Source organism: Orcinus orca, chromosome 6 (genome assembly GCF_937001465.1).
Source record: "Orcinus orca chromosome 6, mOrcOrc1.1, whole genome shotgun sequence".
In the NCBI taxonomy this organism is placed as follows: Eukaryota; Metazoa; Chordata; class Mammalia; order Artiodactyla; family Delphinidae; genus Orcinus; species Orcinus orca.
Window position 1 is genome coordinate 103,794,403 of NC_064564.1, and position 15,302 is coordinate 103,809,704.

The following is a 15,302-nucleotide window of genomic DNA, read 5'->3' on the forward strand; positions in this document are numbered from 1 at the left end:
CTGCTGTTATAACTTGCACAATCTGCCGGCAGAATCATCCCTCTTCTGTCCAGGAAAGGGGGAACAGGAGCTCAGGGGCCACAATGCTGCAAGCACAGTCCCCAGCCACCACCTCCCCACGGTGAGGGTGTCCAGTATCCTGTCTGGACTCAGGAAAAGTGTGTCTTCTACTTTCTTCTCGCCCAGGTTTCCTCCTTTCTTACCCTTATCAGATCTAAGGGCTGCTGGGATACAGAATTAAATGAAGTGCTTGGTTTTATTCCAAATCGTACTTTGTTTTAAAACCAGCTCAGAGGAATGTGAAAAAAAATAACGTGGCCAGGTGAAAACAGGTGAGACAAAGGCATGGATTTGCCGGTGGCTAAGAGGTTCGCCAGGGCCACGCAGCCAGCGCACTCAAGAGTGGGGTGCCAAGCCCATCTGTTCACCCCCACTCCACCAGGCTGCCTTGCAAGGACTGGGTCTTGTTTCTCATGCATTCATACTCATCCTCTTTAGATCTCTCTTGTATGCTTCTCATCTAAAGTTGAGATTTCAGAAAACAAGAGTCTGCTTTTGTTATTGTTTAGATAGAGTTCTGCTTGAAAGAAAACGCAAGGGACAGGGGCATCTTTAAGCCACGACGCAGTGGTAAGCCTGAGAGTGTGCAGACTCTAGAGGACCCCGTGGGGAGAGGAGGCCAGAGCCCCTGCCCCTCTCTCAGGAGTTAGTCCTCTGTATCCTCTGGATCCAGCACCATTCTGTCCCCCTGTGCTGTCTCTGTCATTCAAGAGTCAGGTCTACGCTTTGTGCGTGTGAATAACTGGAATGTCCAGCAGCTAGAATGGCAAGCCTGAGGGTTCTCTTTAAGGAACACAAGACCTGGCAGGCCCCAACCCCAATGAAATGGGCCGTCATCATGATGCCATGTAGGCCATTCTGAGCACGACAGCTATCTATACAGTAAGGGTGCTCTCTGGCCAGGAAGGCTGGAGCTCTTACCTCGACTCTGCCACCCCCTTGCTGTGTGGCACAGAGAGACCCAGGACTATTCGAGCTTCAGCTTCGGTTTCCATGCTCTTTAAGGGCAAAGGTTCTCCTTTCCTCACCTCTATTCCAGAGTCTATCATGGCCTCTGGCACAGTGGGCCAACTATGAGGACTGATGGTATGAATAACAATGACAGAAATGTGTACTGAATGTTTACTGTACCAGAGCCTCTACCTGTGTTACCTCGTTTACGTTTCCCAATCACCCTGGAGGTAGAATACTAGTATCATGCCCCTTTGACGGGAGAGGAGTAGGTGACTTATCCAAGGTCACAGAGCTAGTAAGCTGGGTGGTAAACTTAATTTCTCTACTGTTCCGCCTCCTGAGGGCAGAGTGTTTATCTCCATACTGTATCACCTTCCAGGTTGTGGGGGGAAGGAGGGAGAGGGAGGGGAGGGCGGAGGGAGTGGGGAGAGAAGGAAGAAAGGAAGGAAAAGAAGTCAGACAGGATTATGGGCAGTGACCCGCTTCCCCATTTTGAAGATGCTTTCCGTTCTCCATACGGAGCTTGGTGGAGGCAGCGGGCGTGGGGATGGGGGCTGGGGGGAAAGAATTTGCCTCTGTTGGCGGCTTCTTGGCTCTGCTCCTTGGTGGTTACTCATCTGTCATCAGTGATTCTTCCTGGGTTTTCACCCCCAACCAGTGACTACTCTTTTCTGGGTTCTGGTCATCACTACTGATGGCCTCTGCCAACACTTTGGTCCCCAGATCTGAGGTCAATGAGATAATTTGAGGTCTGGAACTGAGAATTCTGGAGTCTAACCAATGCCTGGATTTATCCGATCGACCAAATGATTGAGGGGTTGTGTTAATCATCCAGTCAACCAGTATTTTCAGAGCATCTATTAAGTGTTACCCACTGCGCCAGATGCTAGTGAAACAAAAATAAGGAACACTGCCCTTGCTCTCAAAAATCTCCAGGTCTTATGAGTAAATCATGGGGAAGGAATGTACATCATGGTGACTAGAGTTAATAATACCCTATTGTATATCTGGAAGTTGCCAAGAGCATAAAGTTCTCATCACAAGAAAAAAATCGTCATGATGTAAGGCCACGGATGTTAACTAGACATTGTGGGGATCATTTCTCAATATACACAAATACTGAATCATTACACTGTATACCTGAAACTAACACAACGTTATATGTTAATTATATCTCAATAAAAATAAATAAATAAATAAAAATCTCCAAGTCTAGGTAGTGTCGAAAACAGAAAGAGAAATGGATTATTATTGAACAGTGATAAGTAATGAGCTCAAAGTAATCACAACCTGCTCCAGGAACTGAAGGAGACATGAAGCATTCCTCTTAGCTAGGCTGGGGAAGATTCTGGTGTGGAGAACAAATCCCACAACTTTCCTAGAAGTTTTCTGGGAAAACTTCTTCAGCGCTTCCCGTGCGCTGAAGATAATGATCAAATGATCATTATCATTTGATCCCCACAGGTAAGCTATAAGGGGGGCGGACTGGCTGCTAATTCACCCATTTTCCACATAAACACAGCGAGGCTCAGTAAATTAGGCTGCAGAAGTCCAAATCTAAGCAAACGGGAAGATGCTTTGTGTCTTACCCAAGCGACTTTCTACATTAGACAAGAGAGGCACGATGCTCTGGCCTGACAGCATTGCTCCCAAACCACCTCACTCTCTACGGCCATCTTTCTTGCCCAACACTCACTGGACATTCTTGACACGTGAGGCACTGTGCTAGGCAGGTACTACAAGATGTGGAGATATGAAATAAATGCAGACTGTTCTTGTGCCAAGATGAGAAGTCACATGAAGAAAGATAAATAATGCTTGAGAAAGCAAAGATTGAGGAAACTGTCAGTAAACCAACAGTTCAAAGACAGAAGAGATGGTGGCGGAGAAGGGAAATGACGCAGACATTCCAGAGCACTGAGCAGAGCGTGGTGGCTGGCACTTAGAGCGAGACTGGCGAAGCATAGGGAGCTGGATTAGGGAGCGTCTTAGAGGCCCAGGAAAGACCAAGGGCCTGAGGTCTACAAATACAGCTCTCAGGGATTCAACACATACCAGATATTAGGCCCTGCCTTAGGTACTTTACACACATTTTATTTTTATATTTAATCCTTTCAAAAATCCTTCAGTGAGGAAGCTGAGACTTGGAGGATTGAATCCCCGTTTTTCCAAGGTCACCCAGCAAACAAAGGAGACGAGATTTGAACCCAGGCCCAGACAGCGCCAAAACCTGTACTTTCGCTTGTTTACCGCTCCTTTCCCTCCCTGGGTTTCTAAATTTAACAGAAATGCCTCCTTTTTAAGAAGCCCCCAGTGTTCCTATTTGCCCACTGAGTATCACGGAAACATGGATCTGAGAGGAAAGATCTTAGATGCGGAAGAAAAGAATGTCGAGTTCACAGCTCCAGGACTGGGCCAAGCAGTGATGATGGTTCCTCATGGCTCACAAAGAAGAGTAGTTCTAACACTGGGGCCTCAAGGCCAAACCTTTAACCCACCACCAGCATCACAAAGACAATATGGGAAAAAAGCAGAACAGTACTTTTATAGTATTTATCTAAAGGAAAAAATACCCAAATCCCTGCTATAAACCAGCTGGAGCCATAACACTTAATAAAGACAAATACAAACACATCCTGCACGTATGTCCAAATAATCAATTGTCCTCCAACAGAACAAAGGGAATGGGTCTTTGCAACAGCATACATGAAAAAGAGTGAGAGGTTTTAGTCATCAAAAAGCCAACTATGGGCCAGTATTAACCGCAAAAAAAAAAAAAAAAAAAAAAAATGTGATCTTCAAACTGCATCAACAGAAGCATAACAGCTAGCAAGAGGGAGGTGAAAATTGCTTTTTTCTCAGCACAGGTGCATTCCCACCTTGAGGAAGTGGAGCGTCTGTCAGTTCTGGTGTTACACTCCAGGACATGACAAATTACAATCTTCATCTAGAGGACAGTGATCAAAAGGGTGAAATGTCTCAAAATATGTCACATCAGAGTAGCTGAAGAAACTGGGATTGTTTATTGAGGTTGATTTCTAAAAGTTACAGGGTGCCTTTTATTTTTTTCTTTTCCTTTTGTTACATTTCCCAAGAGCTGCCTTGGAGAAGAAAAATTCAGATTCACTTTCTGACATAGAGGGCCAGGGAAACAGACTGCAACTCAGTTTAAGGAAAAACCTTCCAATAGTAGTGTCTGGAAATGATATGAGAGCTTTCCTGAGTAGTGAGAAGGCCATCAAGGGAGGTAATCAAGAGACACTGGAGAGATGTTGGACTACATAACTTCTGATGCTCCTCAAAACTCCAATTCCAAGCACACTGACACTCTCTTTTTTTCCTCCCATCAACACTGAAGAATCTGAGAAAATAAACTCTGAAAACCCAATGGAAGTTGGCCATAAATCAAAAATGGCTTAGCCCAGAAGACAGTTCCTGTGTCCCCAACCGCCCAGCTCCCGCGCCTCTTCCCAGCTCCCCAAAACGCCCCCTGGAAGGTGGGATGCAACAAGGAAGACTCACCTTTCTTCTCAAAGTCCCCTTTCTCTTCCCCTGGTCGGCCCAGGCTGTCCAGGGTGTGGGTCACCTGACTGCCAAACTCATCCTCACGGGAGTCGTGGTTGGCCCGCCGGGGTGGGTCCTCATCCTCCTCGTAGTCATAGTCATCCAGGATGGGGGTCTCCCGGATGGGCACGCCGATGACGGAATTGTGGGCCTGCAGCCGGGAGGAGCGGAAGCTTTCCCGGGCCTGGGGACCCAGCAGCACAGAGGGGATGTAGTGGATCTCGTGAGTGGCTTCCGTGCTGGCGCTCTTCTGGGGGATGCGGCGACGCTTCTGCCAGCGCCGCTGGGCATACAGTGCCACAGTGAACACCAGCAGCAGCAGCAGCAGTGCGATGAGGCCACCCTGGAGCGGGAGGGAAGAAGGACAAGCAAATGGGCCACTGTTCTTTGGGCCGGAGTGCCAGAGGAGGTCTTCCGTCCACCACACTCAGCCCAGATCCCTGGGTTTGACTCTCAGAGCCTCAGAGCGACACCGTTTCCAAACCTGGCTTTCTCACCAAAAAGCTGTGTGACCTTGGACAAACTGCTTCACCTCTCTGAACCTTGTTTTTCACTTGTATAAGGGTGAGTAAGAACCCCTGCCCTTCCTTCTTCAGAAAGTCGCCACGAGGAGCAAATGAGATGGATAACGGTCACGCCAGAGTGATGCAGACTGCTAATGGGATGAGTCAGGGCTGTGGCTTCACACACAGAGTGTCTGAGTCCTGAATCTGCCTTCCACCAGCTGAGTGACCCCAGGACATTTGCTCACACCCTGTCAGCCTTGCTTCCTCATGTCTAGAATGAGTCCACTGAGGGCTCAAGAGATAGCAGCCTTTGTTCCATCCTGCTGGGAATATACAATAGTGTTGTCAAGTCAAACAATTTCTGCATAATGTATATTTTTATTATCATAAACACTGATTCCCAGCAGGGGGCCTGGGACAAACCAGGCGCTTCATAAATATTTGTTGAATGAATGAATGAACAAATGCACTGTTCTAGGGCTCCCTTAATCAGAAATGTAAGGCATACTGAAGTTTATTTTTCTTTAACACATCCAGCCAGTAAATATTTGGTTGAGTCTGCACACCACACATTAAATTGAAACGGGCTAAAGTGTTTACGAATGGCTCTTGCATGATTCATGAGACTCATGAACTATCCTGCTCTGTGAACTCCTCAAGGGCAGGGGTATTTCCAAAGCACGTCCGTGCTGCTCCCCACAGAACTGGTCAAGGGCTGGAGGTGGAAGGTTTGTATTCTCCTCGCCTCCCTGCTTTCACTCTGTGCCAGAAGCATCTCCAGTGAACAGGTGTAGCCCCTTCAGTTACCTTGCTTGACTTCATTATACATTGTGCTTTCTGCCTGGGAGATTCGGGGCCACTTTGTTGAGTCCCTGATGTGTAATCCCTACACTTGGGGAGGATCACGCTTGTGGTTTAGGGGGAAGGAGGCAAATGAATCAAGAGGCTCTAGAACTCGGACGGTGCATGGCAGAGCAGGCTCTGAGCCTCACTGTGTGTGCGTGTGTTTGGTTTGGTGTTTAGCTCTAAAGCCTGTATTCTTTCAACCACACCCATGTGGCTGATTGTTCTTCCTTAATTATAATCACATTGCAGGCAAAGGACAATTTCTGAAAACTACTTGTATAACATCTAGCAAAGATGACAGATGTTAACTAACCCTGAATAGATTATCTTGGGTGGGGGTGTGACTGCTGGAAAGGATACCTGTTTAGGCCAAGAAGAACATTATTTACTAAAATGATTCCGCTGTCCTGCTGGCTCCATTAAAAAAATAATGATTTTCTTTTGCAAGTCCTTCAACTCACTAAGCTGGAATTCATCACCTCCACGGGGGATGGGTAGTGGGTGGTAAGTGGGCTAAGAGGTGACCAGGGTTGCAGGTATGGCTGACAGCCCCGTCTTGACTCTGGCGGTGAGTTACTGTGGGATCCCCAGGTTTCTCTGGATGTCAGAACTCAAAAATAAATATACTAAAAAAAAAAAAAAAGCTATAAGTATGCGTATTTATGTATATGTGTGTGTGTGTGTACGATCTGTCAAGTGTATGTAAAATGTGTGTGTGTGATTGGGCTTGACATATATACATTAATATGTATAAAATGGATAACTAATAAGAACCTGCTGCATAAAAAAATAAATACAATTCAAAAAAATAATGTGTGTGTGTGTGCACAGTTTAGTGCCTCTGGAGCCCTAGAAAAACAAGAACAAACCCTTTTTTCCCTCCACAAAACATACAACAGAGATTGCTCTACGTCTAGAAATCATGTGTGACGTGGTATTACTTGTCAGTTTTTTACACCAGAGATAAGAAAGGAAAGAGACAGAGGGGGGAGTGTGGACAGAAGAGATAATAAGAAAGATAAGTGAAGAGAAAAAGGAGGCAGGAAGAACACTGTCACTCAATATAACAGTAGCAGGCCCTCTCCTTACTACTTTTACTTAATGTTATTTTATTTAATCTTTAAGGCAATCCTCTGTAATAGTTTCTGTTCCATAAATGAGATGAGGGAAAGGTGGTTCAGAGAGGTTAAGTAACTTGCTTAAAGTCACAGAGGTTTTGATCCTAGGTCCAACTGGGAATAAAAGGCCAGGAGGTAGTAAGGCAGGGACTTGAACCCAGTTCTTCACGGCATAGCCAGTGGCTATTTGACAGCATAGTGATTCTACAGAGCAAAGGAAGGGAAAGGAAAAGTGGGAAAAATGGTGAGAGTGTACAAAGTAAAAGGGAATCCCGAGAAGGAAAAGGAAAACATTGTTTTCAAATCCAGGATTCAGGGGGCACATCTCGAGGCAAACTCTTCAGAGAAGCTTTTAATTTTGGTCCATGGATACCCTTCGGGAAATTGCTATCCCTGACTCAGCCCTCTATCTTCTCCCCTTTGGGTGTTTCATTCGCTGTGAGGGGCAGACCTTGCCTGGTTCCAGAGTCCTTCATCCCCGGCCCCTTCTGCCCACCCTGATTATGGGTGTTTGACCCTGTGGTCAGACCCAGGACCAAAACTGACCTGGGAAAGATGAGGCTTAACCAATCTGTCCACAGGTAACCACCACCACTCCTCTCTCCCCGCACTGTATCCTGACAAGCCTCCCTGGATTCCCATGCAGTCCTGGATCAGCTCATAAAGCACCCCCAGGGAGCTCCTGGAAGGCAGGAAGCCCTGTCCTTTGCTTCCAGAGCCCTCTAGCTATATCTGGCATAGAGGCTAAGAGCTGACCTCAGACTGACACAGTTTTAGTCCAGGTTCTACTGCTTAAGAGGCTGTGTGACCTTGACTAGGTCACTACTTTTCAGATCCTTGGTTTCTTCATTGGTTAAATAAGGGCAGTATTCAAGGTCTCCTCAATGGATCATTGTGAGGCTAAGTGAGATGCCTGCAGAATATTTAGTGCCGTGTGGGACACATGTAACTGCTCACAGACTGTTAGCTATTGCTATTGCCAATGGCATTCAGCTAGTGGATATTTAATGTTGAATGAATAAATGAATGAATGAATGAATGACCTTCTGCCCCTGAATGCTCATTCTGCAAAACCTGTCTTGGGTCCCTAAACCGTTCTCAGTCTGGACCAAACGCTTACACACGCTCTGTCATTTACCTTTACACCTGTGCACATAAGGCATCGTTATCCTATGTTACATGAGGAAAGAGGCCCAGAGACAGGAGGCTGTTTACCCAGGTAGTGCTGCTGAGATTCAGACTCACTGCATCATGGCTTCCCAATTTTGCTTGTGGTGGGAAGGGACAGGCGCACCCGAGGTGTAACAGCCCCTGCCCAGCCTCACCTCTGCCTCCTCAAATTACCTCGGCAACTTCAGGCACAGATTTCCCAGCCTAGGGAGCTTCCAGAAGGAGGTGGCAGAGGAAGACCATCCACTTTGATGGAAGCTGAGCTTGGGAGTCCCTTTAGCTCAATGATCTGCTGATTCATTGGATAGGACCCCAGGCCAGTGGCTCCAGCCCTCCTACTGGGGCCCAGGCTCCCTTCCCTCACTCCCCAGCCTGCTCTGACCTCTGCTCCCACCAGCTCAGCTAAGCCAATGACCACACAGCTGCCATTACAGATCAGGGTTTCACTGTGAAAACTGGGCCAAAAGAGAATTCCAGTCATCAAGGTCTCACAGTGCCACTGACCAATGGAAACAGACAGCCCCAGGCTGGGCTCCTAAAGGGCTCAGGGGGCCTTACCCAAGACATAGTAGCAGCTCGGGTGATGTTTCAAGCACCACTGACCAGCCCTACCTTCAGAGGTAGGCTCAGAGCATGCAGGAAAAGGTTCTGAATTCAAGTTTACTCACTATGTGATCTCAAATTTCCCAGATGCCCTAGAGACCCTCAGTTCACTCATCTGTAAAATCAACTTGGTAATACTTGGAATAGTATAGCACATAGGGCCAAAGGCTGGGGGTCAGAAAGACGTCTTTAAAATCTCATGCTGTCACATAAAAATGGGGCAATCACGGACAAAGGGCTGAACCTCTCTGAATCACAATTTTTTCATTCACAAAACCGTGTAAAAAGCGTCCTTATAGAGGGAGGTTAGATGTGAGTTCCTGGACACGGAGTGTTGTGCTCAGTGCCTGGCACATGGTAAACCCGTGATGGGCGTGATTCTCATTCATGGTATCTGCAAGGTTGTTGTGCAAATGAAATCTAAACACCGTTGTGACGGTCCTCACAAACTGAAGGGTGCTGTGCACGAGCAAAGGAGCTCAAGAGGACCACATAGCCACCTCTGTCCTAGTGGAACATTTCACCCAAAGAAAGCAGATGAGTACCTCGAAGTCAAGAAGAAACTACGATCTGCATCTACCTGGATCGGTCCAGGCTGCTGTGCCGCTCCACTCCTGCAGAGCTGAGCCCCCTCTTCTCTGCAGTCTTCCTTCACCAGGGCAAGGAAACAGAAAAGCAGGAACTGTCTCTGGAAAGGTGAGCGGGGCAGAGTGTCCAGCCACTGAGGCTACCCGCCAGGGGCAAACACAGACCCCAGCGGTGGAGAAAATGCTGCAGGGCAAGCAGGGAGCCCAGGAGGGAAAAGAGGATGTAAGGAGAAGGCTGTGAATGTTTAGAAAGCAAGTTAAGAAGAGGCCAAGGCTCAAGGGGTGGCAAGCTGAGGTCCTGCTGGCCTCAGGGACAACCCGAAGCCCAATCTGGTGTGGACTGTGTTTCCTCTAGGCAGCCCGAGACAAACAAGGTTGGAGATGTGGCCAGGAGTTGCAGAAATAAAAATCTCAGTCTGTTGGTTAGGGGTGGGTTTCTGTGAGACTGCAAGCCTCGGGTGACTAGTTTTACCTTCTTACGGGTCTGAGGATTTCACTGAGCTGTCAGGCAGGAAGTGGGAAAGAGACAGGAGATGGAATATGTGTTCCCATCCGTCCTGGAACCTTCCCTACTAGAAGCCTCTCTAATAACAGAAGCTCACTCCTTCTATTACTGGTCTCAGATCCCTCAGTGGAGCCAGGCAAGGGTGAGCGTGGGCGATGTCAAGGGCAGAGTGATGTGATGGGGTAAGCAGGTATCCTGGGGGCACACAGGCCAGCATGGGAGCCCCTGTCCCTGCTTGCTGTTGGCCATGACAAGTTGGCTGCGACATTCTACCTCCTTGTGCTACAACAGACTCACCTATAAAATGTGCTGATTGGTCTCAATGTGAAGGATTAAGCTAAGGATTAAACAAGACAATGAAAGATCTAGATACAAGTCTGGCTCCACAAATGTCACCACCACCAGCCTCAGTCCCTCAGCCTCTCTATTCCTCCATCCCAAATCAAATCCTTTCATACCCTTCCCCCACCCTCAGAATTATGTCCAGATCCCTAGCCTGGCACCTAAGCCCCTTCATGCCTAGGTCTCTGCTTCCTTCTCATGCCTCCCTTCCCTGCAAGTCCTACCTCATACCCTGTCCTGGAGTCGCACTGTGTGATCAGCATCTTCCCAAAGTGTGATGCTCTGAGCACTTCCCCAGTGGCTTCTTCCTCAGCCCAGAGCACTCATCCATTCCCTCCCCGTAGTGGTTCGAATAATACCCACCCCCAAAATCATGTCCAACCAGAACCTCAGAAGGTGCTCTTATTTGGAAATAGGGTCTTTGCAGTTGTAATTGATTAAGATGAGGTCATACTGGGTTGGGTGGGCCCCAAATCCAAGGACTGGTGTCCTTAAAAGAAGAATAGAGGGGACTTCCCTGGCGGTCCAGCGGTTAAGACTCTGCGCTTCCAACGCAAGGGGAGCGGGTTCTATCCTTGGTCGGGGAACTAAGATTCCACATGTCCCACAGCGCGGCCAAGAAAATATACTAAAAACAAAACAAAACAAAAACTTAAAAAAAAAGGAATAGAGGATGTACACGTGTGCGCGCGCGCGCACACACACACACACACACACACACACACACACACACACACAAATCATGTGAAGACAGAGACTAGATTGATGCATTTACAAGCTAACGAAAACCAAGGATTGCCGGCAACCGTCAAAAGCTACTGGGAGGCATGCGACAGATTCTCCCTCAGAGCCTCCAAACGAGCAAATCCTGCTGACATCTTGATCTGGGGCTTCTGGCCTCCTGAACTGTGAGAGAATAAACTCCTGTTGTTTTAAGCCCCCCAGTTTGTGATAATTTGCCATGACAGCCCTAGGAAGCTAATATCCTCCCCTTCATCTGCTCATCTCAAGTCACCCAGCCATCTCAGCTTGGACATGGCTTCCTCAGGGGGCACCTTTGCCTCTGCGTGTTGGGAGGAGGCTGTGCTCTCTTCCCTCACGAACCCCATGGTTGTCAGTTATCCGGCTACACTGCTACCACCTGATCATCTGGTTGACCATCTTCCCACTCTAGTTTCTGAGCTTTCATTTATCCAGCCTAAAACATGGTGCTTGGCCCAGGAAGGCGCTTAGTAAACATCCAGAAACCTAAAACCTTGCCCGGACTTTGCCAGAGGAATGTAAATCTGACCCCAGCACCCCGAGGGCACCTGATCAGACCCTGCAGGGCCCCTCTTTGCTGCTCTGCCTTTATCGCAATGCTCGTGCCTCCAGCTGGCTCGCTTACACACACAATATCGAACGCTGAAAAACACACAGAGCTGGAAAACAGAAAGCACCTCCCAAACCACCACACCGAGAGAGCCTTCTGAAAAGTCAAGGTTAGAACTCCATTCAGCCTGGCTCCATTTTAATCTATTTTTCTGGTTAAAATATCCAGGCACAGGAGAAGGAGCCAGAGAAAGGAAAGAAAGGGGTAATGCAAGAAACGCTTTTATGTGACAACGTGTCATTCGGAAACTGATTATTTCTGTCTTTGGCCTTTTTAATATTCCCTCACGACGGCCAAGCCACAAAAGGATTTGGGATTCTAAGAATGGATTTATAATACTCTGTTAGGCAGTGATAAGAACATGGGCCTTTAATCCTCAGAGCTGTGAACATGCATATTCTCCCAAGTAATGTCCTTCCCTTCTCGTCACTTGTGTCTGGTCCCGACAGCCAGCCCCAGGACAGCTGAGCCCTGATGATCCACTGGGTGTTCTCCTGGCCGTTTGCTGAGTGACAGCTAGCAGGGAAAGGGGCTGGGTCTTCAAGTTCTCTGGGACATCTTCTTTCAGGCCTCAGACTATGTGTAAGCTGGAGGGATTATTAGAAAATAGTCCAAACCCTTGGTGCTACAGGTAAGGAAACAGGCACAGAGAGTGGAAGTGACTTGACCAAGATCACAGAACATCCTGAAATGGTTTTGGAGGCAGACTATATAGTCCACACTCCCCAAAGTTGCTGAGAAATCATGAATCCTGACACTTTGATCTACAAAATAGTTTCTTTCCCCAACCTTTCTTTCTCTCCATCCTATGTCCCAGTCACAATTACCTTTCACCATGATAATTTGAATACACTCTGAACCATCTCCCAGGCTTTATTCCATCTCCTTCACTGTTCTCAACCCATCTTCTATCATAAATAATGCACAGCAGGAAACAAAGCCCCTCCCCACTGAGTAAGCTGGAAAGTTCTGCAGTTTGACAGTTCATGTTCATCAATTGCTTAACTTATATCTCAAAATGTATGCCTCTGAGATAATCTTCTCAAAATATATGCTTCCCCCATCCATGCCACCAACCCTACTGTGCGCCTGCGATAGGGCACCACGCTAAGTATTCAACCACATGGGAACTCACTGTTCCTATTTAATGTCCTGAGATTTCCTCTGCCTGGAATGCTGCCCTCCTTGTTATTCCTCACCCCCACATCTGTAAGCTGAAATATCAGGCAGACTTCACGGCTACCTTCACTGCCATCTCCTTGGTGAACTCCTCTGGGATCTCCCCGTCTGCAGCCTCAGCCAGAAGGATATCGCTTTATCCTCTGAATTCCCAGAATAGTTCATCTCAACCCTTACTTCAGGAGCTTTAGCACTTTCTACCTTGTATTAGAGCTAGTGATGCTCAAGCTCCCCAGCTGGTTAGATGATTATACCCATTGCTCAGATGGAAAAGCGGAGGCTCGGAAGATAAACTGCTTAAGAATACACAACACAGTGGCAAATACAGGGGATAAGACCTCCCACCTGGGGCTATTTCCAGTAAAACTGCAGGCCCACTCTCTCACAGACTGGGAATGGCCACTGGAGCTGCAGGAGAATAAGATGATAACACAGGTCAGAAACATAGTGCAAATGGCATGACCATTCTTTAGGCATTAAGGATCTGAGACTTTTTTTTTTTAAGCCATAGAGTGGTGAGATCACACTGGATGTATGTGGTGAGGAGACTGGAAACTGCGAGACCAGTGAGGTCGCTATTCACAATCGTCTAGGACAGCACTTCTCGACTTGGGGGCAATTTTGCCCCGCAGGAGACATTTGGTCATGGAGACATTTTTGGTTGTCACAACTAGGGAAGAGGTGTTACTGGCATTTCATGGGTAGAGGCCAGGAAATCTGTAAGCATCTTACATGTACAGGATAGCCAGGAACAACAAATAATGATTTCTTTCAATAGTACAGAGGTTGAGGAAGCCCTGGTCTAAGAGAGAGAAGATGAGACCTGAGATTAGGGCAGTTGAAGTGAGTAGTTAGCTAATGGGGTAGAAATAAGACACACCACGGGGTGGAAAGAACTGGTGTTTGATTGGCAGGAAGGGGAGAGAAAGAAAGTACCAGCATGACAGTGAGGTGTGGATTCTGTCGCTGGATTAGAGGTGACTCTACCTATGTGTTAATTCTTTTCCTAGGTAAGCTCCCAGAAGGTCATGGAAGATCCCAGCACAGAATCAAATGAAGAGATAAGTTTGAACTTATACTTACATACTTTGTTCATAAGTATGAACAATGAGGAGCGGATAAATGCACAACAAAGATGTGCATGTATATAATATATATTATATACATGTATGTATGTATTCATGTGTATAAAAATATATTCACATCTTTTTATATATATATATATATATATATATATATATGGCTGGCTATATTTATCTATAGTTATCTCTTTGTCACTAGACAGATGTAGGGTGACCTATTTAAGGAGGTCCCATTATAGAAAATGAAACCTTTTTTCTTTTAAAGTAATCATCTACTTATAATGTATCTTTTAGCGACCCTATTTTATTTCCCAAGATGATGTCAAGGGAATAAAGTAAAAATGCAGAAATTCTTTGAGACATACTCACTCCCCATCCAGCTCAAACTTTCTTAATCATCTTTAGATCAGATGAGAATGGGGGCCAAATCCTGGGCGATCATTCTGAACGCTACAGCAGTTCATCAAGAGGAAAGCTAACGCACGTTGAGTCAGGAAGACGTGGACGTGAGTCATGGCTGTACTATCTTTCCTTTGGGTGTCACTGGTATATCCCTTGTGCTTCTTCAGTTTTCTCAGCTATAAACTGGGTCACTAACACGTAACTGAGAGGGTTTGGGGAGGATCAAATGAGATTGCATTATAGAACACTGAGCATAATGGCTTGCAAGTAGTAGATCTCAGGAAATGTCAGCATCCTTGTTATTGATGCAAGGCCTTGTTTCCTGAAAAGTTAGATACAAGGTAATGGTGGAGCCACCAAACTCCCTCCATTGAAGTATGAGATATTCTCTGTACCGTCTCCCAAAACATTCCCCTGATTACCCTGCTCTCCTCCTACAGATTCCAAGCTGTGTGACCTTGGCCATGGCCCTTCCCCTCTTCAGGGCGAGTAGATAAAATTGGCTGGTTTCTAACAGTCCTTCCAGCTCCAATATTCCAGATCAGAAAAGCAAAGGCAAACGTGAAAGCATTTTCGAACAGATGAAATATATATATTTTCATGACATCCCGCCTCGCATTTCAGTTGTATAAGCATGAACTAACACCACCAGTGAAACATCCTGTATCCCTCGCACCATCTCACGCAGCTGTGCTTTCGCTCATGCCACTCACTCTGCCTGAAATGTCCTTCCCCCACTTCTCTGTCTAGTCCTTTAAACCTCAGCTCTTGGGTCATGAGTTCTCAGCAAGCCTTTGTGAAACCTGCTGTCTCTGGCTGGTTAAGTACTCACCTGTTAGGACCCTCAGTGACTCATGCTTCTGTCTTCCAACTACCCTCTCATCACCCTGAGTGCCCCTGGAGGGCATCCTTAATCAACTCCATGTACCCAAGACCAAGCCCAGGGTCCAATAATGAGTAGATCTCGTTATGCATTGATTGTATTTCTACAGTGAGAGGCAGTGAAGGGAAG

General features: G+C 46.9%; 1 protein-coding gene across 6 annotated transcripts in view; it reads right to left on the bottom strand.

Annotated features, from left to right (window-relative positions):
- Positions 1-15,302, bottom strand: part of ASTN2 (astrotactin 2) — a 917,697-nt gene that overhangs the window by 685,492 nt on the left and 216,903 nt on the right. For all 6 annotated transcript variants that reach the window (XM_049711017.1, XM_049711016.1, XM_049711015.1 and 3 more), the window contains exon 3: positions 4,537-4,921. In XM_049711017.1, the coding sequence (XP_049566974.1) occupies positions 4,537-4,921 (385 nt within the window). The remainder of the gene's footprint in view (positions 1-4,536; positions 4,922-15,302) is intronic.